Source organism: Peromyscus eremicus, chromosome 7 (assembly GCF_949786415.1).
Source record: "Peromyscus eremicus chromosome 7, PerEre_H2_v1, whole genome shotgun sequence".
NCBI lineage: Eukaryota > Metazoa > Chordata > Mammalia > Rodentia > Cricetidae > Peromyscus > Peromyscus eremicus.
This window is the reverse complement of record NC_081422.1, coordinates 63,751,063-63,778,632: the sequence shown is the minus strand read 5'-3', so window position 1 is coordinate 63,778,632 and position 27,570 is coordinate 63,751,063. Positions and strand designations below refer to the sequence as shown.

The following is a 27,570-nucleotide window of genomic DNA, read 5'->3' as shown; positions in this document are numbered from 1 at the left end:
CAAAGTAAAAAAATAATGTATATGTGTGTCCCTGGTATGGTTGAATGTAGTGTCTTGGAGGCCAGAAGAGGACATTGAATCCTCTAGAACTGGAGTTTACGGGGGTTCTGAGCCACTTGACTTGGGTACTGGGAACTGAACTCTGGTTCTCTAAGAGCAATATGTGTTCTAAACTGCTGAACCATTTCTCCAGCCCCACGTTACCTTATACTTAGAGCACAGTTTTTTAGCTTTATTTATGATACCTGCTTACTATTCTTTGGGCGTGTCTATTCCCTGGTACTTTTCAGAAAACGATATGGTTATATATATTGAATTTGACCATTGGGTGGGAGTCTTCCTGGGTTAGACCTGGGGCTAGGGTGTTCGGGAGAAAGCTTATACCTGGATTGAAGAGCTGAATGCTAAATGTCAGGAAATTCATTCAACCCAGTTATTAAACCTAACCACTAAAAAACGATTGTTAGGGTGTGTGCTGCGAGTATATTGGAAGGCTGGCAACAGCTGGGGATACTGAAGTACCGATTATTTCTTCCCGACTCTCTAGCTAGGCTGTGTCCTGGGTAGCTGGCAGTAGCCTCATGGACTATTTACACCATGGAAACTGGTAAGCTTGGTTGATTGATGGCTGTCTAAACTGAAAAGGTCATACAGAAAGTGACCTCAATGCAGACTGAATGCGAGAGTGTGTCATAACTGTGGCCATGGAATTGGGGAGAGCATAGAAAGGTGGAAGTATTCGTCCAGAATTTGAAGGTTACTAAATGATTCAGCAAAGTTGTTCACATCTTCACTGACGAAGATGTGAAGTTCCAAAATGTGTCTCTGTTTTCTCACTTTCTTATTCATATATGGAGATGAAATTATCAACCCAAATTCAGGTTGAAACTATAGACTTTATTTCCTCCATCCAAACTGGGGTACACACTCATCTAAGACCCAGCGCTGGGGTCCTCCCTGCCTATCGGCCACCCATCCAGGCATCTATCTCCCAGACTCAATCCTCTTCCCAAAGCCACACATAGACCAACCTAAACTACTGTGTCCTAGCTCCCCAGATGACCTCTGTTCCTGCCTGCCATAGCCTGGAAACTCATAATCTATGCCTCCCCCCCCCCCTTTTCTTCTGGGACTTTCTCTGAGCCAGCCCATCCCAGGCATATTCCTACTCTGAATTACCTCTCTAGTTGTGTTACTTCTGTCTCGACTGCCTTCTTTGCTCAAAATTGTTCATTCCGATACTTGTTGAATCATGACGGGGCGGGGGCGGGGCTGCAGTAACAGTCATGTTCTGAGCATGCTTCTAAGTGCTGTGCAGGACACTTCATTAACTGTATGTAAAGCAGCAATTTGCATTTCTGTTTTACAGACAAGTTTCAAGTTCAGAGAGATGGAGCTACGTGTTCAAGACCTCACAGCAAGCAGATGACAGGAGGTGCCAGATTTGGGTTCCTGATTCTAGGTGCATCTTATTCCAAAGGTCACAGGTTTTTGTTTTTGTGGTGGGTGTGCCAAAGGTCAACCTTGGGGTATTAATCTTCAGGAGCTGTGTTTCTTTCCCTCCCTACTTCCCTCCTCCCTCCCTCCCTTCCTTCCTTGCAGGTAGGGGTTTGTCACTGGGCCCCAGGGCTCACCAGTTAGGCTAGGCTGACCCCAGGGATTCTCCCATCTGCTTCTCCTAGGAGTACAGGTGTGTGTTACTGGGGATCAAACTTGTATAGCAAGCGCTTCACCGATGAAGACATCTCCTCAGCCTCAGGTCACAGAAGTATGGAGGACAGATCGGAAAAAAAAAAGGCCCCTAGCTGCTTCTCAGACTTGTAGTTAAAGTCGCTGATAATGATCAAATCCAGGTTGAAACAGGGTCCCAAACGCTGGGTTTCTACATAGCTGGCGAAACTAGTCTGCTAGATCTGCCTCATAAAAGTCTTCGAAATACCAGGGTTATTAATGGTTTGGCCCAAGCATGTGGGCTGGCGGGACAATGAACTGTAGGTCTGGTGGGGAGGTACTCAGGAGTCTTACCCTTGGGGTGGGGGTGTCCCCTCATACTTGGGGCTGCTCCTCCATGAAGCACAGGCTGCAATACTGATCTGATGTTTGGTCTTTTGACAATTTTCACGTAATGAATTGATTCCTACAGTTCATTAACATACCCACTTCCACTTCTGTGTACACATATGTCTTAATTAGCTGCTCATTGGCTGTTTAATTACAAGAAAACAGCTGACAGCTGCCTTGTGGAATTCTAATGGCAGACGCTTTGGAATGGCTACACATTTGCTTTTTGACAACCAAGATTTATTCATGACTCTGAGTTATCGGGAGTGCTCCTAGGCCTGCCCAAAGCATTGCGTTTTGAAATTCAACTAAGAATTGGAATTTCAGAAGACTTTATGAGTGGGTTCTATGTCTGCCTTTTTTTTGTTTTATTTCTGGGGCTGGGAAGAGCCGAGTCCTCTGTGTAAAACGACGCCCTATGTCCCAATTTTATTTTTTTATTTATCCTGGGAGCTTTCTTTTGAGAATGTTCAGGAGGGTGAGGATGAGTGTGGGGAGCAAGTGGAGCAGCAGGACAAGGGGAGAAAGATGGTAACTGTCAGTTTTACTCAGGGAAAGGTCATCCATAGATTGAAGTCAGGCAAAGAAAGAGGCTGTGTAGATCAGGCTGGCCTCAAACTCAGAGATCCACCTGCCTCTGCCTCCCAAGTGCTGGGATTAAAGGCGTGCACCACCACCACCACCAGACGGGCTTGAGACTCAGGTTCTTCAGACAGTCTCATGTGCACCAGTTAGCTGGTGTACAGGTCCCCTAGCCAGGCAACCCTACCCAGGGAAACTTTCTTCCATAGATATGGCCCACCTCCTCATGGAACTGTGTGTGCCAATGAACTCTGATGTGAAGCTGACCTCACCTCACACGTCCCCTTTGTAAATGGAGAAATCTGCTAGCACCTGAGCTCCAACATTCTCAGATCCAATCCCAGGAAAGGCACTCAGTGCCCCCAAGGAGAACCTTCCAGAAATCTAGCACTAGGGCAGGGAGGATTTCTACCTACCACACGGCCTTGAACCCAGCGTGTTTGTGAGTGGAGGAAGGACAGTAGCTACTGAGACATGCTTAACAGGTCATTTGGTTTTGAGGCGCTGCAGACTGAACCGGAAGTACTCCATTCACCTCATCACTTACACGTGGAAGAATGGAAAACTTGGATGGTTGAAGGGGGAAGTAACAGCAGCCTTTCCCAAATCTAATTTTCATTTTAAAAGGCTGAACTCTAATCCAGGACTAGGCATTAAAAGTAAAAATATTGAGTATGAAAGCATTAATGTTGAAAACTAGACAGAACCAGCTCAGGGGTCACAGTGACTTTTTACAATCAAATAGAATTCGTGAAGAGCTATTTGGGCCTGAAGGGAACATTGGTCAAGCTTCTTTCCAGCCAAGCACATACAAAAGCTCCAACATACTTTGACAACAATTTCTTCAGAGGGGAGAAAAGTATCTGTTACATACTCTAAATTTCTTTAAAAACCTTCCTATAGTTATTTTATGAGAATGCATATATGTGGAGATGATTGTGAATTTCCCTGTTATTGGCTGAAAGAGGAAGTTTCACATAGGACACTATCTTAGCTATAAGTCCTGATGAATAAGTCTCAGATAAATGAATCCTTCATGGTAAATATACTATGATGTAAGTGTATGTATATTATGATTTATATGTGTGTATATAATACACTACCCACCTCCTGGTTATATACCTACTTGATGTGTACTGTGGTTTTTCCCTCCTATGTCTAATTATACTGCCAGAAGGAAAACCATTTATGATTAGCCATGGTGGGATCACCTCCACCTGGTTAAAATTTGGTAATTAATGACAGTGGCAGAAGTCTCTTGACTTCACTGTAACTAGGGATAAAACTGTCACAGTCAGAAACTGCAATATGGAACGGGTACTGTATCCCTCAAAAATGTACAACACTGAATAGATTACACCTGTCACAGTCAGAAACTGCAATATGGAACGGGTACTGTATCCCTCAAAAATCTACAACACTGAATAGATTATACTTTAGTGGTTTAGTGGCCTTCACTGTGGGAAGCTACCTGAGCAGAGGCTCAGAACCAACAGCTGAAAGCTATTTCAGCATGGAGGTGTCACGTGGACAGGATTTGGAAGGGATTCCAGATGATAATAGGATCTTAGCTACTGTTAGCCTTGCTGTTTTTCTTTCCTCCAGAATAAACACTGGGCCTTACAATGTTCCATGTGCATGTGGAAATGCAGCGGTCCTCTGCCACTTGAGGATTTACTGAATAGCCTGTTACTAGTGAGCCTTTCAAATTGCTAAAGCATAGCACCCAAGTCACCCCGCCCCTGTATTTCATATTTCCAACTACTGTATGTCAGTTCAACACATAGAAGAACCACAGGGGCACAGTGGGCAGGCTCAGGGAGGGTTGAGCTTCTTGGGCAGAATGGAAGGACCTAGGTGGTATAAACACCCGGGTGATACGCCAGATTTACTGAGGACCACGACAGAGCAGCAAACGCTGTGGGGATAGGAGAGGCTCTGGTGCTTCTACCATGGATACAGCTTTGGGGACGCAGGCTGAAGTTGAGGCTGTGGTTACAGACAGGTCATTTGCATAGCTAGGTTAGTATTTCAACTTTCTTTTCACGTGTGTGGGAGACATGCAGAGGCCACAGGGGGCTTTTCCACTGTTGCTCTTATTGCCTGAGACAGAGATGCTCACTGTTTCAGCTCAGGTGGCTGGTCACTGAGCTCTCAGGATATTCCTGGTTCTGCCCCACCAATGCCAGGGTTCCAGCACACACAGCCGCATGCAGCGTTTTAGTTTTTTAAACATAGATGCTAGGTCCTTATACTCGCAATGCAAGCAGTGTTACCCACTAAGCCTTCTCTCCAGCCTCAAGTATTTCATTTTTATTTATTTATTTTGGAGCTAAGGACCAAACTCAGGGCCTTGTGCTTGTTAGGCAAGCGCTCTACCACTGAGCTAAATCCCCAACCCCAAGTATTTCATTTTTAAAAGAATTTATTTCAGAGAGGCCAGATTAAGGAAGAAAAGGGTGTGGGATTTTTTTTTTAAAATAAATCCAGTACTACGAGGCCTTTGCCACAGCGATGAATAATTCAAAATTCCCCTCAGTAACAAGTTTCCCATTTCTAAAAGGTGGGTGGCCTTTTAAAGTACAAAAGGATTTGGTGATATGCAAAAGTCCCAAGCTTTGACCAGTGAGGTGGCTTAGTGGGTAGAGGTACTTGCCACCGGACTGATGGCTGAGTTCCTGGGGCCCACATGGTGGAGAGAACTGACTTCTGCAAGTTGTCCTCTGACTTCCACATGCATGCCATGGCATCTGCACACCACTTTCCTTCCCCAAGTAAATACACGTAATAATTAAAAAAAAAAAATCCATCTTCACTAACCCGAGGTCTAGATGATGTATTTACATATATGTAAATCAGCAAACGATATTATGATTAGCAGTGAGAGGAACAATTTTAACAATTATGAGGCTAATCTCCCCTAGATCTCTCAGCCATTACGTATGTCTGCAGGAGATTTTTCTATTTTATGACACAATATATTCTTGTTTTCACTAAAGGAATGCAAACCATATTTGCAAATTCTCCCCCCCCCCCCATCTTAAAAAGCCTCAGGGCTAATTTGGGTCTAGCTGTAGCTGTCTCCTAGGCTGTTTGCATCAAATAACATTTCTCCTACTCATTTTGTGCCGTTTTTACGCTGTCTCAGAACTCTTCCCATACAAGCAGAAGAATTTAAAACTTAGTCGATGGAAATTTGTATAAGTTTGGGGGCATGGTCTTGGAATGACTAAGCATCTCTGTCTTCCGTTCTCACAGTAAGCTTGTTCTGTGTCCCTGGCCCCAGGGTCACATCATACAAATGGTCACAGTAGTAGTAATAAAGATGCTACTCATTCAAATGACTCTTTTCTGTTCTTTGGGCTTTTATTTAAAAGCACCTCCTATTCTTGGAATAGTCCGAACAGGTAGGAAGGGCAGGTGCCATGGCTACTTCATGGAAAAAGCTGAGTCATTAAAAAGGCTGAGATGTGTCCCAAACAATGTGGGCAAGTGGCACCAGAAGTAGAGCTCAGTTCTATAATTTAACCAGGTGCACTAACATCTGGATACCAACAGAAAGACTTAGTCACATCCATGTGAAACTTGGAAATACCTTCTCATAAATCCAGTAACAGGGCAATCAGAGGTCGTGTGTATGTGTGTGTGTGTGTGTGTGTGTGTGTGTGTGTGTGTGTACACCAATGGATGTCAGAATAGGATGTCAGTGTCCTCTTCTGGAGCTCCCTGCCTGATTCCCTTAAGACAGGGTCTCACACTGAACCTGGACATCCCTGTTGCTGCTAGGCTAGCTGGCCAGTAGCTTCTGGATCTCTACCCTAGAAAGCCGGGGAAAGAGGCACGGGTGGCCATTCTTGGATTTTTCACATGGGCACCAAGGGATTTGAATTCAGGTTTTCATTCCTGCACACGGAATGCCATTACCCACTGAGCCATCTCCCCAGCCCCCGAGGTAGCTCATCAGTGCAACAGATTCTGGTCCCTTGCTCTTTATTCTCCTGCCATGTTGATGGAGGGAGTAAAGTATATGTAACTGCAGTAATGATAATTGAACATCGCAGTCCTGACCACACCCTGTCATCATCACTCAGAATCTCAAGGAGTTGAATTTTTAGCAGACTGGAAGTAAAAAATAGAAATGGCAAAGATGCCCCGTAACATGAATAGAAACAACAACAACAATTAAAACAGCTTACCTTGCAGCCTTCACACGTAATGACACCATAATGGATTCCTGACGATTTGTCTCCACAGATCTTGCATGGAATAATTTCAATTTGAGCTGCAACAGAAGCATGCAACCAGTTAATTACATTTTCTTTTAAACACCTTATAAAAGCGTTCCCCGATCAGCATTTGTATAGTGAAAACTAATAACCTGCTAAACATTATCCTGCATTAACTATTCATTGCTGAACTGTGAGGGTCCCCCTAGAGCCCTGGACTAAATTATGGCTGCTCGTTATATAATAGCTTTCGGGTTATTAAAATGGGTCATTTGAGAAGGTGTTTAAGAGCCCACAAGAAGACTGGAATCAGCATTTCAAAGGCTTCCAGAACTGGAGAGTTCGCAGTTTAGGCCTCAGAGCAAAGCCGATACTAAAGTGTGTCCCCTCCCATCCCATCTCATTTTCCATCATTATTTTTAAAAGGTCATAAATCTGTCTTGGCTGAGCATGTGGCTTTTGACTTGTAGAGAAAAATACACCCCCCAAAAGTCAGGTCTACTTAGGAAAATGATTCAGTTCAAAATATTAATAAGTTACATATGATAGGAAGGGCTCCTCACTCATCTTTTAAAAGAATTAATGTAGTTGCCATGTGTTCAAAATTAGTTCATCTTTGTACAGCCAAACCTCTCAGCCATAAAGTTAATATCCTGCCTGAATTTAACAATGATGAATTTTGCCAAACAGGAGAAGTTGCTTCTGAATTTTTTTTATGATGGAAATTGATTTTTCTTTTGGTGCAGCATGCAACGTATTTTTAGGCAATTGATTATTTAAAGCTGCTTGCCTCTGGAAAACCAATTGATTAAGATATCACACCAAAGTTCGAAGTCCTGGCTAGGCATCTATTCATCTCTAAATAAACACATTGTGTTTCCAGTAGAGTCAGAAAAAAGCAGAATGGAGAACTGAAATATACAGAATAGAATACATGGGGGGAAAATCCCACGTTTAACTCATCTCTTAAATAAGACTTCTATATGGAATCATGGAGACCAAGACTGATCTACAGTGATGGCTATGGTCCCATTTACCTAGAATGTTCTGTTGTGCTACCTTTACATTCCAACATTTTCACCGTTGGCTATCACCATAGCGTGTTATCTGCCGAGTTAGACATGCAGACAGAATAGCAAGTGCCCTAGTTAACTTCATTTTATGCAAGTATTTGGGTAGATTTGTGCCTTCCACAAAGCAATGGTTCCATCCAGGGACTCGGTTGCACAATGTGTGCAACACACACACACACACACACACACACACACACACACACACACACGGCTTGCTCTTTACTAATGACATACCATATCCAGGGATATTTTCTGTAACCACTGACTTTGAACTTGATGCAATGATGCAATGCCATATCCAGATACACAAAGTTCCTGGATTCAAACTCAGTATAAACTATGCAGTCTGCTAACCCCTTCCAAGAAGATGAACACAAGCGTGTGGTGACTTCAGCTCTTCTAGAAGGAGGGTCTTTTCCCTATGTATTTTTTTCAGCACTTCATACCATGCTTGTTCATCCAAGATTTAGGTGTGTGTGTGTGGGGGGGGGGTATATGCACGTGACAGCAGTGCCCACAGAGGCCAGAAGAGGGCATCAGGTTCCCTGGAGTTGGAGTTGTCACAGTGACCATAGGCGCCAGGAACCCAACTCAGGTCCCTTTGGAAGAGCAGCAAGAACTCTTAACCAATGAGGCATCTCTCCTGACCAGATTTAGACAGTGTTCAAAATCATCTAGAGGCCTGCTGTCTCACAATGGTGCTACTGGAACTTAGAACATTTAGAGCTGTATTAATAAACATCCCGTTTCCAACCGTGCCTCGTTTGACTTCCTCGAGGGATATAGCATAAGGCCCTGTATTGAGCATTCCTCTCAATATCTTCAGTAACATCACGGGAAAGGCAGTCTGCCGCACCAGGCAGAGTTATGCTTAATGCTTTTCAGACAAGGGGCAGAGAGAAAGGTATCTAAAAAAGGTATCTAAAAAGTTCTGTCAGCCCACACAGTTCCAACCTGGGTTTTCTCACATGCATGAACTGGTCTATAATGAGAACTGGCTGCCTCCACCCTGACCTGTGAGGAAAAGAATAATTAGGTGACACGACTCAGTCCACCTATTAAACAGAATTTATCTGGGAAATAAAGACAACCAACCAGGAGCTGCCTTCTGCCCCTGCTCCACTTCAAACTATCACTGAAATGACATGAGCAGACCTCGATACCCCTCCACCCCCACCCCAGTGTCAATCAGCATCAGAACCACTTGAGGCAAACTGAGCAGCCTCACTCATCTTCAACCTGGGCCTTTCGAGAATCATCTTCAGGGCACAGGGGCTCAGTGGGTGGACATCTGTCTTGCAAGCAGAGGACTGGAGTTCAGATCTCCAGCACCCACCTAAATGCCTGGTGGGCATGGCAGCCAGTCTGTAATTCCAGTGTTTGGGAGGCAGAGACAGGAGAGTCCCCAGAGCACCCTGGCTATCCAGACCAGCTGAATTGGTGAGTACTGGGTTCAATGAAACACCATGCCTCAACGTAGAAATAAGCTAGAGAGAGGCTAAGAAAGGCACATGACACACACCTCTGGCCTTCACATGCATGTACACACATGTGTATCCACACAGATGCAAAACAACAAAATCATCTTCAGTCTGTCTGAAAGATGGAAGATACGTCTATCAGTTCTGTATCAGGATCTGAAGGCCCTGGGCAGGCTGTCTAGGGAGACTAAGTAACACTACCTGAATCAAGTTGGGATGTGACTGCTACTGCTGTGCTCTGGGGTGGACTTCAGAGAGTACTCAGAATGCTTATAAAGGGCTACTGAAATGTTATATATAGGGAGATTTGGTGGTATGCTCCTGATAGGGGGAGGGGCTAGAAGTGTCATCCCTGCCTTATTACCACCATCCTCTAGGAATGGCTCATGGCCTGACTGGGGGAGGACAGGAACTAATGGCCGCACAGCCTCCCGTGGCGGGTATTGCTGGGTCAGGGCTGGGGGCCTGAGTCAGGCTTTGGCAGCCTTGGTCTTCAGTCTTGCGTAAGTTCAGGTCTTTCAGATCTCAAGGCTATCCAAACCCAAGCTGATTGCACAAGTTTACACAGAGGCCACAAAGCTAAGAATGAATGGGCGCACGTAGACTCATTTGTCTGTCCAGGATGCGGCCATTCCCCCAGACCTTTGTTCTATCATGATGTGCTTAGCCCCAGTGGGCATTGTAGGCTAAAGAATTGGAGTTAGAACAAGCTTCTCCAGGAACTGCCCAGGTGGGGACCAGAAGGGTCTCTGCAGAGCAAGGTTCAGCTCTTTTGTTTGGTCAGCTTAAACGGCTCTGCTAGCCGACCCCCTGCATGGCTGTCTTATCTCAGGAGATATTTCAGCCCCGAGTGCTCTTTGGGAGTGACGAAAATGCACCTGCTCTTACCGCAAGCGCTCTGAATGTCATCTGATCACAGGATCACACGTGTTGACATTCCCACAGCAAACATTTGCAGCTGGGAACAAGGCACTCACCCATCTCCCCATTCAATCGCCTCAGCCACCCCAGCCCTACTTACTCTCAGTTGACAGACTCAAATGAATCAAAGAAAAGAAAACCATAGTCGATGCCTCCCAGACATTTCAAAAAGATGGCGGCTTAGTCCCGCCAATTTAAGTTTTCCCTTCAACGGGAAGGATAAGAATCCCTTTGCCTTGCATCCCTCCAGCCTTTCCGTTCTCAACCAGGAAGCACTGTCTTCTCCAAATAATACTCTTTCCACACAAAGGATGTGTCTTAGCTCCTTTATCTACTACACACATGAACTTGGCCAGCATTCCAAAGCATGATCTCTGTCAGACACCACCATGGTTGACAATCACAAGTACACAGACTAACGGGAACACACGTGCATTTCTCCCAGCCAGTATCACTGAGCAGATCCCTGGAAGCCAGACGTGGCTGTATGGCCCCAGATCAGCCTCCCAATGAGCAACATTGCTATGAAAAGTTCTCATTTGCTCACACTTTTTTTTAAAGCCCTATTGCCTAAATAGTTTGCTTTTGTACACTCTACGTAATTCAGGCAGGATCTCTACACTTGCAGAGGCAGATTTCTAGAGCTGACAAGTGACAGTAGGAAGCCTGAGAATGCTAGCGTGCTAACTGACCACATGATTCTTGAGCTGGGTGGTCACTTAGCATGATATATTATATATATGTATACACACACATATAAAGTTTGCTTTTTATTTCTAATCTACAGGAGAAGTAGCCATCAGTTCCTCCAATGGGTGAAAAGACTGCATAACTAAGCAAATGTGACTCTGGGGCCTGCAAGGTGGCTCAGAGGTCTTAAAGGCCTTTGACACCAAATCTGATGACTTGAGTTCAGCCCCTAGGACCCACATGGTAAAAAGAGAGAACTGACTCCTGCAAGTTGTCCTCTGACCACCATATGTGTGTCATACAACATTTGTGCCTAGACACACACAAAGTAATACAAGCAAAACAATTTATCATCATACCACCCTGCCAGGCTGAACAGACTGAATAACAACCAATGAGCTTGCACTTGGTACACAATCAATGGAGGACCAGGCGACACCTTCTCGGCAATCTGGATGAGCCTCCATGCCATAGGAACCTGTGTCGGTGGCATTTCCTAGGAATTACCTGCCTAGCACACAGCTGAAAATTACCATTCACATTGTGGGCTACCTTCTCCATTTTGCAGAATTCCAGGCAGAATGTTTGACCTTCCAGTGACTGACCTCAGGTTTACCAATTCATAAGACTAGGCAAATTAGTTAGCCTCTCTGGTCCCAGCTTCCCAGCTGAAGATTCACTGGTATAGTGTATGAACGGCAGCCTCTCTGAACCATTTCCACATGGTTGTTTTATACACGCGTCCTCTTCAGGCACATACCGCTTGGTTCTTTGATAACTACTAGTTGCTATTATTGTTGATAAGAAGTCCTGCCTCATAGTGGAATGAAAGTCTTTCCTCTGGAGTCTAAGCTCTTTGCGAAGTGGGGATAGAGAAAAGCTGCTTATTTTCTAAGGATGGTGAAAGGCAATTGGTGCTGCCGCCACAGCAGCACCACACAAGCACCACACACACCAGCACTTAGCTTCAGCGACAGTGTATGTCACAAATGGTAGTAGGATGTTGGTGGTTTTTCTGTTGGTTCATAGAAAATATGAGCACAACGTATAGACCCGGCTCATGCCAATCATTTTTCACCTTGGGCTCATTTGCACACCATCCTTTGTGTTTGTGTGGGTGCATGTACACATGTATGCATGAGCATGTGAAGGTTAGAGTGTGATGTTGGGTATCTTCCTCCATGGCTCGCTACCTTATTTTTTGAGATCAGGGCTGTCACTGAACCTGGGACTTATGAATATGGCTAGACCTTGAACCCAGGCATCTCTGTCTCCATCTCCCTGCTCTACCTAGTTTTTTTTTTTTTTTACCTGGGTGCTGGTGACTGAACTCAGGTTCTCATGCTTGTAAGGACTGAGTCATCTCAGCACCCATTCTATCTTGAATTGGACTATATGTGTTTGGGGTGACTTTTAGCTTGTCAGGAAAATGGCTAGGGGCCAAACCATGGGTGCAGCTATGATACTATATCTGTCACACATGTGGATGTCAATCAATTTTGCTTGTGTTGCAAAAAAAAAAAAAATGGCAAAGATCCCCTTGGAAAAGGGACTCTGATTTGCACAAATCTGTCAAGGTGGTTTTTCTTCCTGGAAGGCTGAGCATGTGGAGGACATTTTCCTTGCTCTGTTACATATTTCTCTAACATTTGAATTTTTTTTTTTTTACAACCAGCATGTATTACTTTTGTAAGCAGAAAAACCAATAAAGATTAAAAAGAAAAACCCTAAGGCATTTGATTTTATTTTCAGTCAAATGGCCGAGCGAGTCCTTTGTGGATTAGTCACTTTATTTTATCCCCAGTTTAAAACTGCTGGGGTATTAAAGGCTCCTGGAGCTCCCACATGGCACTGCACAGCAGCACGGCCTGTGTGTCAAGGCCGCCTGGCCCACAGCCTCTGAGTCTTCACCCTGGAATGCCTTTGGAAACTACAGGTTTCTGCAATCTCGGTTCCTCTGGTTTCAGGACCTCCAACATTGGTTGTGTGGGTTGCACCCTACCTAGGGGAGTCCAGCTAAAAAAAGGAGAGGTCCACGTTCCAGCTGGACCTGTTGTCCTGCTGAGGAGGCCTCTTCGATTGGTCTGCCCAGAGGAGCTCATTTTGTTGTTTAAACCATCCCCTTGGGTGGTGCCCTCATCCACAGTGTTACAACTTACAGAGTGCTTGCCATGGGTATAGGTACAGGGAAAGGTCAGGAGCCCAATGGCAACTCTTCTGTCCCTCCTGCCTCGGGAGGGCTGACCCATCCTTGAAGTTCACCGAGCATTCTCCTTTTATCTCTATGGTGGGAGGAGAAGCAGCCTGTCACCCTGGACCTGTGGCTTGGAATACAGTGTGGCTCTGTTCCCTGGCCCCCCGCATGGGCCACAGTCCAGCTGCACTCTCAGAAAACTCATAATCAACTTGTTTTGCCATTGTGTCTACTAAATATATGCTGCTCAGAATGCTAGCTTTCCCCCAGAAGAGAGGCTTTTCTTCCCTTGATTTTGGATTCTTTCACGACAGTACTGAAATCATTGCCACACATCACCAAAACAATTAGACCCCTAATTAGGAAAGTCCTACCCCCTCAATACCCATTCCATAAGCAGCCCCGTCGTCATTTTCCGGCAGCAGTAATGACAGCCGAGAGTTACAGAGCTCTGTGCGGTTTTGCAAGTTTTTGACCTCATTAGCTTGTTTTGACTTCCACATGCACAGCATCCCCGCAGGAGGCAACTGTAGCATTCCCATTCTACAGATGGGGAAGAAAAGCCTCGGGAGGGTCACATGAAGTCTCCTTCATGTTTAAATACCCCAGAGCGTCATATACATGCATGCAGGCAGGCAGACAGACAGACAGACACACAACCAGTGCACGTGGTATCTCTTTCCTGTTCTGGTTTATTAGGTATCATGGATTTGTTACTCGTGGTCTACTGCTCTTAAGAACAAATGGCACCAGGGAGAAAGAGCCGCAGAGCCATCCAGCCAAGAAGAGGTGGTGCCAGCCCTCCAACCTGTCCTTGACACCTGACTCCCTGGGTGGCCGCAGGTAAGTCACTTACACCTCTACTTCCTCCATCTATAAAAAGGGAATACGTCTTACCTCCCAGGCAGTGGTAGTAAATGAATGCCTTTAACCCTCTTTGAAGATGAAAAACCTATATAAACAGGAAGCTTTGGGAAGCTTGGCATATCACTGTTGGCAAGAACCAGGACGCCATGCCCTCACTGCCCACAACAGGTCCACCACAAAGAATCAAAGTACACGGTGCTATAATCTGTACCTGTGAGCTAGACATACATTAAGTTTTAAGCCCTTCATTTCTCGGGGACTGACAGGTTTGGACATCGCTATGATAGTTTCTACCTGAAAGAAAAAGGCCCTTCAGATGGAGAAGTCACAGCAAAGTCACTGAGCCACACTATTTAAACAGGGCTAGACCAGCCATTTGGGAACACCATTGGTGCCATGACGCCCACTTGGTAAACACAGTACATGTTCATGTGGTCCTCAGACATCCCAAGGTTCAGTATTAACTTTTTTAATTGACTTAAATGACCCCACCCCCCTGTTAAGCTACAAAGAAACAAAGACTTATATTTTTCTGTGCCTTTGTCCTTGAAGACCTAAATTTTACCTATTATGAAGGGGGTATGTGTGTGTGTGTGTGGTGCTGGGAAGCAAAAGCATGGCCTTGTAGTGCATGCCAGGTAAGCACTCTGTGATGGGCCTATGTCCTCAGTCCATGAGCCACTACTTAAAAACTTCACACTGACTGAGCTTTCCCCTGAAGCTTAGCAGCTTTTAAAATAATTTTTTAAAGACATAACTGTAAATACTCATTAAATACATAGAGAGTCACAGACAGGCAGATACACACACACACATCTCTACCTCAAACAACAAAGATTGCCAAGTATAATTAAAACTGAGCACAACTGGACATTTGGAACTTGGACTATTTTGTGTCCAATTTAGGTGGAGAGGAGTTCAAACAGGAGGCCAGAATGTCCTAGAATGAATTCGGAGAGAGCTGAGCTAGTTGAGTATGCAGGAAGTCTCTGAAGAGTAAGGAAGCCAGGCCCATCTTCTCATGTGGTTTTCTGTGAAGATGCAGGGAGTTCAGACAATGGGGACAAAACATTAACCCTGTAATGTTCCCACCCCACCCTGATTAAGCTTTCCTGAGGAACAGACTTGCATCCCCTGATGGATCTGTGTGTGTTTGCTAAAAGCCAAATCCAGGTGAGCCTGCTCATCTCTAGGTGAGGGCATTCTCTCCAATGAGAAAGGAGTCACATTTGCCATGGAAGGGAGTATGGGAAGGCTTTGATTTTCAGACCCAAGTCTCTCTAGAATTCTCCATCTCCATAGTCATACACCAGGTGTCTACATTTAAAGTAACTGATTCCTTGACCTCTTTTGGTAACTCCCTAGTTACCAACTAAACCCTGAGCAACATGACTTGACCAGCAAGAAGAAAATGCTTTCTAAGACGTCATTCTGCACACAAACTGGGCCAAATGCTGAGTAATGCCCCCACCCCCACCCCCAGACGATGCCACTAAGATCACAAATACAAACCCTTTTTTTTCTTGTTTCCCCAAATCTTATCCCTGTCAACCACAGAGTACATCTGTGGCTATGATTCTGTGGTGTTAATTGAAATCAGAGACCAAGGAAAAGGTCACTAAACATTCTATCAGAATTCTCAGTTGGCATGAAGCTTCTTTGAAGATTTTCTAATGAACTAGAAGATTCTAGAATCAAATATATGTGTATACACACGCATATTGTCCCAGTATATAGTTCCTGAAGATTTTCTAGGACTCCAGCACAAAGAGCATTTAGAAAACTCCTGCTGAATCTTCTGGTGTGGGTTAAATGTTATTTCATACCATCAGGAAAAATAGTCCGTTTTATTTATTGGTTAGACTATGCTCAAGGGAGATTCCAGAAATCTTGTTTTTAAATAGGTGTCCCTTATACGCTACTAGAAGCAAAATGTCATGTCTGAAGCTGCATCTAATCTTTTTCTGAGATCAGCCTTACTCTAGATACCAAGTTCTCCCCCACTTCCAGCAAGAACGCTCATACCACATTTAGGTTAAGTCTTCCTGCCAGCTGAGGACAAGGGGGTCAGTGGCTTGCTGCTGTCATTCAGAATCCGTTTCTTCGCAACAGCAGAGAAGTGTCTTTAAAGACCAAACCCAATCTAGAGATCTTACCTAGTTTCTGCACCACCAGAACCATCAGAACTAAGACTCTTACTGCGTTCCATGACACAGTCCCACCTTCCACAATTGCAGCATAGTTCTCACACCCAAGCTCAAGAGAGAACCCCTTCATTGTACAGCTCCCCCTCATTCTACCTGCCTGTGCAGACAGCGAGCTAGATCCATTTTATAATCGTGGTATTTCCAGTGGGAAGCTTCTTAAATAATGGCTACATATAATGCTATGAAAAGAGCCAAGCAGATGATTCAACTCCAAGGACAAACAAGGAAAAAAACCCCCACAAATCTGTGGACCTAGATATGGGTTTTATAATAACTGGGATGTTTGTTTAAGCCTATTTGCCCTATGGCTTTCTGAGTGTGGCCCCTGGAGTCCTTGACACATGGCACCAGAGTGCACTGAGCACAGAATTTCTAAACAGCCTGGCTGCCTCAGGGCACTCCTGAAAAGACCAGAGTCTCCTGCCTGAAAAGTCAACCATTGATTGCTAATTCTAGGTACCTACTTTCCATGACCTCCTCTCACCAAAACCAGACGGATGAAGCAAGATGTGTGGAACTGGGTCAAAGTCACCAGAATTCAGGTTAAGTCACGCAAGTGTCCCCGGCAAAGAAGCCTGTTGTTTCTTTCCATGACCTTGAGTGGTTTTGGAAGAGCAGGGGCTGCTCCCTGCACAGCGGATGATGTCAGTTAGGAAATATGCTCCAACCAAATAAACCCTGGATTCATGATGAAAAGTTGGAAAAACCATGTAACTTTAAGCCTTGAAAACGCATTTACCTCCCTCTGCATCAAGCCACAGGCGACTAGAAAGACAGCATTCACCACTTACGTGGTCATGGAACACAGAACCACAAGAGCTTAACTTTGAAGGTCCACAGATCGTGAACGGGTGAGGATGAAGGAGAGGACTAGCCAAGGCCATCTCTGTGTCCCACCTCCACACTACCTCCCTATAATTCCTACGGAGTGGAAGTTTATACAACAGATAGAGAAGGGTCTGGTTTTTATGTTAAAACTTACAAGCAAGAATTTAGGCTTGCTAGAAACAGGGGTGTGGATTTAAAGCTCTATCAGATCATGGGCTAGGGATGTAGCTCAGTTGGCAGAGTGTTACTTAGAGTGCAGGAAGCCCTGGGCTCCATCGCCGGCACTGCATAAACTGGTTATGGTGGCACATCCTTATAAGCCTGGAACTTGGGAAGTGGAGGCAGGAGGATCAGCAGGTCAAGGTTATTCTCCATTCCATAGCAAGTTCAAGGCCAGCAGAACTATGTAAGACCCTGTCTCAATAAAAAGACTGCAAGACCATAAAGGATGACAAATTTTACCAGTTCTCCAGTACATCCAACTTCTAAGACACGGTCAATAACATCTGAACACTAGATCTGACAAGTTCAAATCCATCATAGATGACAAGTTCGAATCCATCATAGATACATTTCTGGATTACAATCCAATAGTGATTTCCCCCCTTCCCTTCTTCTTTCCTTCCTTCCTCCCTTCTTTGCTCTATTTTGAGACAGACAGGGTCTCACTATGCAACCCTGGAACTCACTATTGCAGAACAGGCTCGTCTCAAACTCTAACAGTCTACCTGCCTCTGCCTCCCAGTACTGGGATTAAAGGTTTGTGCCAAAAGCCGAACCATTGATAGTGTTTCTTAAACATTCTGCATTGTGCATTTTGAGGACAACCAGTAGAGCCAGGAATGGGAATATTCAGAAAAAGCGAAAGAAGACTCCCTATGCCATCTCTGAATGCACACTCTGAAAACTTGGACTGAGAGACAGTTGCGCTGTTGGCTGTAAAACACAAACTCAGAGAGAGGCAGCAGAGCTGGGGGGACAGGGGTAGGTACTGGTTAGACACGAGGGGAATGAATGGCTCAGAGCTGGGGGGATGAGCAGGTACTGCTGAGACATGAGGGGAATGAATGCTGTGGACCAGGCGAGAGACTGTCAGATTCCTTTTAAGAAGCATTGACATCTGAGCATGAATCCACACACCGCACTACCTTATAAACGTCATCTTTCTAGTAAAACGAACTGTTTATCTGGGAGTTTTGCCTTAAAGCTACTTTTGTGTGTGTGCACATCTCTGTGTGGGGTGGGGACAGAGGAGAAACAGGCATCATCCTCAGGCAGGCCACCCACTTCCTTGGAGACAGTATTTGTCCCTGAACCCGGAGCTCACTGATTTGGCTAGACTGGCTGGCCTGCAAGCCCCAGGGACCCTCCTGACTCGGCCTCCCCAGCACTGGAGTTACAAGGACAACGCCACCGTGCCTGGCGATCTTATGTGGCTGCTGTGGATTGAACTCTGGTCCTCCAAGGCAGGCATTTTGCTGAGCAAACCACTCCTCCAGCCTTCGGCTGCTTTTAAGTCCTGCATGGGAGTGAGGCACGAACATACAGCAACACAGAGACACTAAAATAAGACACAGGACACTGTCCTTTCTGTCCTACATAAGGCGTTCCTTTGGCCTGTGACAACAGACATTTCAAATGACACTCTGGCCATCCTGTACATGTCCCTGTCAACTATCTAATATTGGCCATATGGGTATCTGTCACGGAGGATAGCTTGAGTGTGACATATTCATTCAGAAGTGACTTCTAATTTGCAGTGAAAGTCTGTGACTTGCACACTTAGGCACTTCCGGATGGCGAGGTTTGGAATATGTTTTCCTATCCACTGTAGCACTTTCCACACAGGATGAAAACACATCTGATTGCTAACAGGACGAAAACACATCTGATTGCTAACAGTTGCTATGCGTGCTGTGTACCGTCACAGCTGAAGCTCAGAACAGCAGAGTGCAACACCACCAGCAGCTGCCAGCTTGTTTCACTACATGCTCGCTCACACACACACACACACACACACACACACACTCCCCATACCTCACAAACGCACACTACATCTATCATATACAATACTGCACCTGTCATTACCCCATGCTAGGCCGCGGTGTCAGGGACATGAACTGGGCACAAAGAACCCACTAAAACAGTTCATCTTGTAACATTAGCATCACTCCAGATTAAACTCCAGCTTCTCTTCACGTAAATGAGAGATACAAGCAGAAGTTACTTTTAGAGGAGAAGAAGGGAAAGTATGGAGATTTTAATTCGCAAAACTCTACAGCCTGAGGTTGGGTCTCTGTCCTACATCTTCCTAGCTATGTGAACTTGAGCATTTCATGAAGCCCCGTGTGTTTCCTCACGTTTCACACCATTTCTGCCCCGTTACTGTAGCCTACACAGGCAAAGGGGCCTGTAGCCCGAGGGTCTTCCACATAGCAGGCGCTCAGTGAGCGTTCGCTGTGATCATCATCTCGGCCTGCCTGTTAAGGACGGTAGATGTGACAGTGAGGCTGCAGCTAGAACAGAGGGAACCTTGGAAAAACGACAAGGGATAAGCCATTATTTCCTTCTATGTTTGGCAGCTTTACGGCGATTGCATAGACCTACCCTGAGAACTAACCCTCAACAGGCACACAAGGCATCCGGAGAAGCCACTGCTTCTTTCTAGAGCAAGCCCACAGCAGAGCTGGCATCCTGGAGAGGAGCTGAGAGCAGAGGAAGTGGGGGAGAGCCCCCCCCCCACTGCACACTGTGCTCAAGTGGGGGGGGGAGACTAAGCTGCAGGGGAGGAGGCACCCACAGGTCCCTGTGACCTGAAAACCATTTCTCAGACACTTGGGCTAGAGAGTGACCATCTTCCCCCCAGGACTTGACCTCCACTTCTGTCCTGAGCTCCACAGCGTTGGACTAGATGGGCAGCTGGATCCTGTCCCTGGATGTGATGATGATAAAGTCTTAGCTCCTCAACCATAGGCATGTCTTCCTGTGGTGTCACCTACTGAGGGAAGAGGAGACGTGGACAGAGTGTGGCCAATTTCACTTGGGGGCTTAGAAAGGGAATACTATGAGATGTTCTCTTCCAGTCTCTAAGTCCCTGCTCTGGTAGAGCACAGTGGCGCTAGGACACCGTTTCTACAGAGCTAGGCCTCTTGTTTTGCCTACGTGTTTCCTTTGTGTTTACGTGTATTTCTGTGTACACGTGGAAGCCAGAGGACAAGGCGACTGGGGTTCCTCAGGGACAAGATCTCTCTGTGGCCTGGAAATTCACAAGTAGGCTAGGCTTAGCTGGCCAGTGAACCCTCGGGGTCCACTCCCACTCCCCCTACCCCACCTCCCATCTTGCCTCTCCTGCAATGGGATTATAAAGGCAGTGTTACCATGCCTGGCTTTTAAAATGTGAGTTCTGGGGCTCAAATTCCAAGGCAAGCAGTCCACTGATGGCCCTATCTCTCCAGCCTTTTCTTGCCTTGTTTAGATAATATTTGCTGCTCTCAGTGATTCCCTTTTATTCTGTTCTGGTGGGAGACATGGGGCAATGCAAGACTAAGGCACTGCTGAAGGAAAAGGAAAAAAATACTTGTGTGTCCTCCAGAAGTAAACAATTGAAATCAAAGCGCCACACCAGGATTTTGCTCAGGTTTTTGTCCTTTTGAGGGTCTACTACCCCATGCTTTAAATCAGAAGCGACAATACTCACTGTAGGCCACATTAGTGTTTCACCCACTGTCACACATTTTGAAAACAAACCATTGCCATCTGCAGAGCATCTTAGAGTCTCAAGCTGCATTGTACACACCCACAGATGTCTCAGGTATTAGATTTGAAACCAAGGCCTGCCAGCACACAGAAATAATGCCTCCTACAGCATCATAACAGCATGAGGCCCTGGACCACAGCTCTTTGTCTTAGATGCTGAGGAGCCAATACCCAGTGTGGTGGCTATGGGCAGCCCCGACTTCCAGGAAAACCAACCCAACTACTCACTGTGCTGTGCCCTGGTTATTCAATATTATTCAAAGAGACCCAATACCACCACCACAAACAATTCCCAGAAATGGAGTTCAAGAAGGGTTAATGCCCAGAAAAATAATCATCTAAATGAACGGGTGCATGTCTAAATTCAAATTCTGAGTGTAATGGGAGTTTTTCAAATACGTAACCTTTGGTATGTTAGCTTTAAATTTCAGTCATGCCTCCCAGCAGTTTTGCCAATCACAAGAAGTGTGGATATCACCTACTGTGAATGAAAAGTCATTTAGGACATCCCAGATGTGAAAAGTAGGAGAGGTATTTGGTGGAGAGAAAAAGATATATAGATGGAGTGTGGAAGGGATAAGAGAGGGGATGAATGTGATAAATACACACACACACACACACACACACACACACACACACAAACATACACACACACACACACAAAACTGTCAAATAACAAAGGAAACTTTTTAGGAAAAAAAAACAGTCAAAGTATGTCATGAAGGTAAAGTTTGATCCACTCCCAGCCTCCAAACTAAATACTAATATTTGGATTAAAGCCAATGTTCTGTTCTTGGGATCAGCTCTTTGAGATGTCAGTTCAACAAGGTGAATGGATGGCTTTGCTCTGGAACTTAGCATAGTTGGTAGCAAAGCCAGCAGTTCATCCCTGTTCGTTGCAGACATTCCCCGAGAGTGGACCGCTGTACCTCAAGAGGAAGACCAGCCTTTCCCACTGGCGTCTACTGAAGTAAAGACTGCTAAGCTCTTGGGCAGGGAAGTCCTTTCAGAGCTAAGCCTTTGTTCTTCCTTTTCTCATCCTTGACTTTTGCATGCTGCTAATTAATTTACAAATGTACACACACACACACTCACTCAGTCTCAGGTCACCCAGGCTGGCTTCAAACTTTCTATGCAGCTGAGGATGGTTTTGAATTGATCCCTATGCACTGACTCCACCTCCTGAATTTCGTTATTACGTAGGCTCTCTTGCCTGGTTTATGCAGTGCTGGGGAATCAAATCTGGGTCTTCATGCACTGTGCCAACTGAGCTCCAGCTCCAGTCCATTTACAAATATTCTTTGAGAATGGCTCTCAAACTTCAAGGCCCAGTGCAAACCCCCCTAGGCTTCTAAAGGGGTAGGAGGAATAGTCCCAGCAACGACTTCTTTAAGATGTGGGTTTTTACAATGTGTCATTCCAGGAGTTTCTCTTAAAGGGACTTGAAGGCAGCAGTTGAGATGGAGAAAACCACTTTTTGAAGGCAGTGAGCAGTCTGTCTCAGGTTAACCTGAGTAAGGGGGTCAAGGGTTTCTGGAACCCTTGGCACCACCAGACACCAGAGTTCTTGACCCATCTCCTAACCTGACAGGTAGCTGCCATCTCCATCATTGCTATGATGCCACAGCTCACTTTTTAATTCAACTGTAACAATAACAAAAAAAATGTGGAGCAAGGATTCTGTAATAGAATAAAAGGGGAGACTCCAGGGCTCACAACAGACTCCACAAGCCAGGGGGTTATTAACTAGTCTACGAATTGGATTCGGTATCCAGTGTCATTTGAATTAATGTAGGTTGTGTCTACCGAGAAAACAGCTGCTAAACTGGGGGAGATTAGTCACAAATTCTTTAACCATGTGTCTAAATGGCCAGTGGGCCTTGGGGTTTGAGATCCCAAGTGGCAGGCCCGAGTATGACTTTTCCAGGAATATCGTCATTTGTCCCAGTCCAATGTGGCCATTTTTCTTCTTCTGCAGCAAGCCCAAAACAATCCCCAGAAAAAAAGCAGAACGAGGGAAATATAGTGCTTGCAAATACTCTCCAGTGGCATCTTCTACACCTTAAAAAAGCCCCCTCCCCACCCTCGTCTCCTCCATTTCGTGAGACAAGGTCTCATTGTAGTGCAGGCTAACCTTGAACTCTATGAAGCTAAGACTCACCTTCAACTCCTGATCTTCCTGCTTCTACCTCCAGAGTGCTAGGATTTCAGGCATTTTAAGCTCGAAATCATGAAACTTTAGCCCATTTGAATCTCTCTAAACATACCTACCCACAAGGAGGGATAAAGCCGTGACAGTTCCACAGGACTTCAATGTCAATGTTACAGCTGAGTTTTACCCCCAACCCCCACCGTTGGCACCATCTTCCACACCAAAATGAGGACTGATCTGTAATGCACTCAAGCTGACACAGCCACAGCGCCATATTTCTTTTGTATTCACTGAGTGCCAGTGAGATGGGAAGGCTATGGCTGCTTCCTAGCCCTCCCCCCTCCCCCTGCAAAGAAAAACAGCCTGGGACTTTGTATTTATTTATTTATTTATTTTAAATTTTTTGGCTGTTGATGTTAACTTTTCCCAGGGAATTAACGACTGGATGTTCTTGAGTATCGTGTCCACTTCTCCAGCTACCATGGAGAAAAGACCAAGGCATTGCAGAAGGAGGTGGAGGCAATTCCAGAGAGGATTGCTCATCAACTTTCTGGCAGTGCCGGCATCATTGGCACAGACGTTTGGCTGTCCTGGTTGGTTGACTGCTTCGAAGGGACAAAGTTCACGGGAAGGGATGCTTCCTGGTACATTTGTTAAAATAAAATCGGCCCTGTTACCTAATATCATACGGAACTTGGAGTGAGACGCTGTACCGCATTTTTTGTTTTCCTTGACAATACTGCTCAATGAGGGTGGACTTGGTGGAAATTCTGTTACCCCTTGCCACTGATGAAAAGGCATTTTCTGATGTCATGCTCTGAAATAAACCAACTTGTTTGCTGAAACTACCTCCACACAAATTAGAAAATTATATGACGGCGAGTTTCTACAGCCTGCAGCTGGGGACACAGGTTATTACGACAAGCAGTCGTCGGCAGGGTTTCTGGTTTCGCAGTAAAAGAAGATGACTTGAAAGGACTCAGTGGTTTTGATGTTCTTCTGAAATGAAAACCCTTCATGAGGGCAGAGCATTGGGCTGTCATTAATGTCAGCCATGCGAAAACACTGTCTCCATGGAAGCTCCAGTCATCTCCCAGCTAAGACCACGACTTTCCACAGGCCGGCATGTGGGGCCCTGTGCTAGCACTCCTCCGGGGACTCCTGGAGCAATTCACTCTAAGCAATCACCCAATCACAGTTTGAAAACAATGTTATTCTGCCAGTGTGAGGATCGAACCCAGTGCCCTGCTCATGCTAGACAAGTGGTCTACCCCAGCCCCAGGCCCGAGATCACTTCAGCACATTCAGGCCACCAGTTTGTTTTTAAAGCCATTCCATAATGTTCATGGGAGGATGTGCCCCTCTCTGAGAAACTCTTTAAGTTAATGGTGAAGTCCTCAAGCTTTAGAAGGCAAGAAGTATACATATGACCTTCAGACATGCTGCATCACATCAGCTCAAAATACCAGGATAAAGATGCAGTCATAGCATAGTAGCTTCCCATTGCCCTCATTGAACCTCCTCTTGCCATGCAGATATTAGTAGATCTTGTTGGGAAGGTCAGGCCGAACTAGAGCATCTGTCAATGTGTTTGATGATAGAGAGCGCCTTTTATGTTCTGAGTCTGTTGCCTGACTACATCGTAGACACAACCAACTACCATACTTCATCTGAGAATTGGGTAAAGAAGGAAGCATAGTAAGCAGTGTGGACTTAGTGGGATAATATTAAAAACACAGCTGACATGTACTCTACATAATCAAGTTGGGCCCAAGAAAGAGAAAATAAAGGTATTTTATTTGGTAGGAAGTACACGAGGGTGGTGGTTGTGTGTTTTCCTCTTCTATTCACACACACACACACACACACACACACAAACACACACACACACACACAGAGAGAGAGAGAGAGAGAGAGAGAGAGAGAGAGAGAGAGAGAGAGAGAGAGAATGAGCAAGCAAGAAAGCTATTCTTCTTCCATTCCTTGTCTAGAACAAGTAAAAAGCATCAGGGAGCAGGCTAAACAGAGTGAATGTTTGCTGTTCATTTTGGGATTTTAATACTGTAAGAACAAGTTACCAAAGTGTAGTAGAGCGCACCTTTCAATTTTCGAAGATACAACCTATTTGTACTTGCCTACAGTGACAGTGAGTCTCCTTTTTTATTGAAATGCTCTTTGAGTTCCTTTTAAAACTCAGAGGCTTTCCGTATAGCTTAGGCAAACCTCAGACTCAAACTCTTGGTCCTCCTGTCTCAGCCTCTTGAGTGGGAGGATTCCAGGTATATGCCATCATGACCAACATTACAACAGCCTTTGAAGACCAAGGTGAATTTTCACTGAAAGACTGTCTGGGACCATGTGGGGGATGGTGATACTTATTACGGCATTCACCAAAAAATCTCACTCATGGTTTGTGCTTCCAAATTATAAATTCAAACTGCAACACTGCTGTCTACCCTGCTCTTTTCCAAGCCATGGGAAATTAAAAATCTATATTTTAATCCTTGTATTAGAAAATAGCTACTAAGCAGACACCAGTGTTTCTTTTTCATGAGTTCTATTTTATAGAAAGTGTCTGAATTTCCCATCCCCCCCCCCCCCCCCCCCCCCCGTGGTCAACACAGCTTCTTTTATTAAACAAAATGTAAGTGAGATCTGAAAGTAAATGGCCAAAAACAACATTCTTAAAAAAAAATCTAAACTACTTCAGACTTAAATCTGAATGTTCACCCCAGACATATCTCAAAACTAATGTTAACAGCCATAGACTTTATAATCCATGTATCACTGGTTTCATCTGTTAGAACTCAACAAAAATATATTTAAAAATTCTTGCTTTAGTATCATATCTAGAAAATATCAATGGGAATGTGAACAGCTTTCAATCATCCTTACTTAAATATGAGAGGGATTAAAGTTATTGTCATCACGTGTGTGTGTGTGTGTGTGTGTGTGTGTGTGTGTGTGTATGTGTGTGTGTGTGTGTGTGTGTGTGTATGTGTGTGAGATGTGTAGGCCAGAGATCAACTTTTTTTCTGGCATTCTTTAGGCACTATTTACCTGCCCGCCCCCCTCTCCCCCCACCCCCGTTTTTGTTTTTGTTTTTATTGTGATGAGGTCTTTCAACAGCCTGCAGTTTGCCATTAATCTAGACTAATAGCAGGCCTGGGAGCTGCAGGGACCTACCTGCCTTCACCTCCCCAGTTTGTGGCATTACAAGTGCTGGCCACCATGCCCAGCTCTTTCACATAGATTTTAGGGATCAAAGTCAAGTCCTCATGCTTACACAACAAGCCCTTTACCAGCCAAGCCACCCCGCAGCCCAGCACACTTTTTTTTTTTTTTTGATGTTTACCTTCCTTGAGGACGTTCAGAAAAACATGTAAATATTATCACATGGAGGGTGACTTCTAAAAGAGGTGACATGGACCATCGTCCCCTCATTCTGAAATAACAAAAGTTCAAGTACTGAATGGCTGAACTCACACCTCGAAAGGAAGATGCCAGCAGCCCGAAACAATTGATCTACCGTGTGAAACCACAACCATACTCACAGAAAACAGACACAGCATTTGGCAGAAGCATGCTGGCTTGACTGCTCCTTTTGTGAGTCTGTGAGGAGCTTCTTGTGTGGACCCCTTGTTCTCTACCACACCAAAGCAACCCAGTTTAGAAGACTATCGAGGCAGCCAGGAATCGGCGTCTCATCTTTCAAGTTACTGCAAGGGGGTTTCACAGGACTCCGCCAGTGAAAGCCATGAACTCATAGCTGTGCAGGGCATACGCGGCACATTTGATATAACCACATAGAATAGTCACAAGTTTATTGTCAGCCTTTGGAAATTACTGGTACTTGGGCAGCCTTATCTGTTGTCTTGGCAATCTTACGTCTTTCAAGCCAACGGAAATATAGCCTGCACAATAACTTCACCACTCTGACCTCAGTCTAGAGAGAAATGACAGATAAGAAGAGGCCAGTGATTTATGCAAGCGAGTGATTTGGTGCACAGCCCCACATCTTGGTCAGCAGAGGTGGCTGACATAATTTAAACTGGCTAGGTTTCCACGGCTTAGGGGATGCAGGCTAGGAGAGGAGCATGGTGGCAAAGCATCACTGAATGTGCTTCAAGCTCGGGATCCATCCCCAGCCCTGCCTATCCTCAGGAGGAGGGTAAAAGGCCTTCAATAGACCTGTCCCCGCTGTCCACAGTGACCTCACAGCAACCTTGAAACCACTCTGGGTGAGAAAATGAAGGCAGGGGAATCTGCCTGGAGTAAACCATAGTTTTTGTTTAGTTTAACGTGCTCTAGAGAGCAGAACTGGGCTTTTCAGCCCATTCAATTCTAGATCTTTCAGGACCTCTGAGATTACCCAGTTAAACTCCATATTCCTGAGGGTGTAGAGATGGCTCAGCTGCTAAGAGGCCTGGCTATACAAGCATGAAGTCCGGGGTTCAGATCCCAGCAACTTATAATAATTTCAGTGTGGGCCCATGCATGCCTGGTGTCCTGGCTAGTTTTACGTCAGCTTG

General features: G+C 45.2%; 1 protein-coding gene across 1 annotated transcript in view; it reads right to left on the bottom strand.

The window, feature by feature from the left end:
* Nucleotides 1-27,570, bottom strand: part of LOC131915158 (nuclear receptor ROR-alpha) — a 91,136-nt gene that overhangs the window by 22,531 nt on the left and 41,035 nt on the right. The window contains exon 2 of the mRNA XM_059268182.1: nucleotides 6,840-6,925. Within this exon, the coding sequence (XP_059124165.1) occupies nucleotides 6,840-6,925 (86 nt within the window). The remainder of the gene's footprint in view (nucleotides 1-6,839; nucleotides 6,926-27,570) is intronic.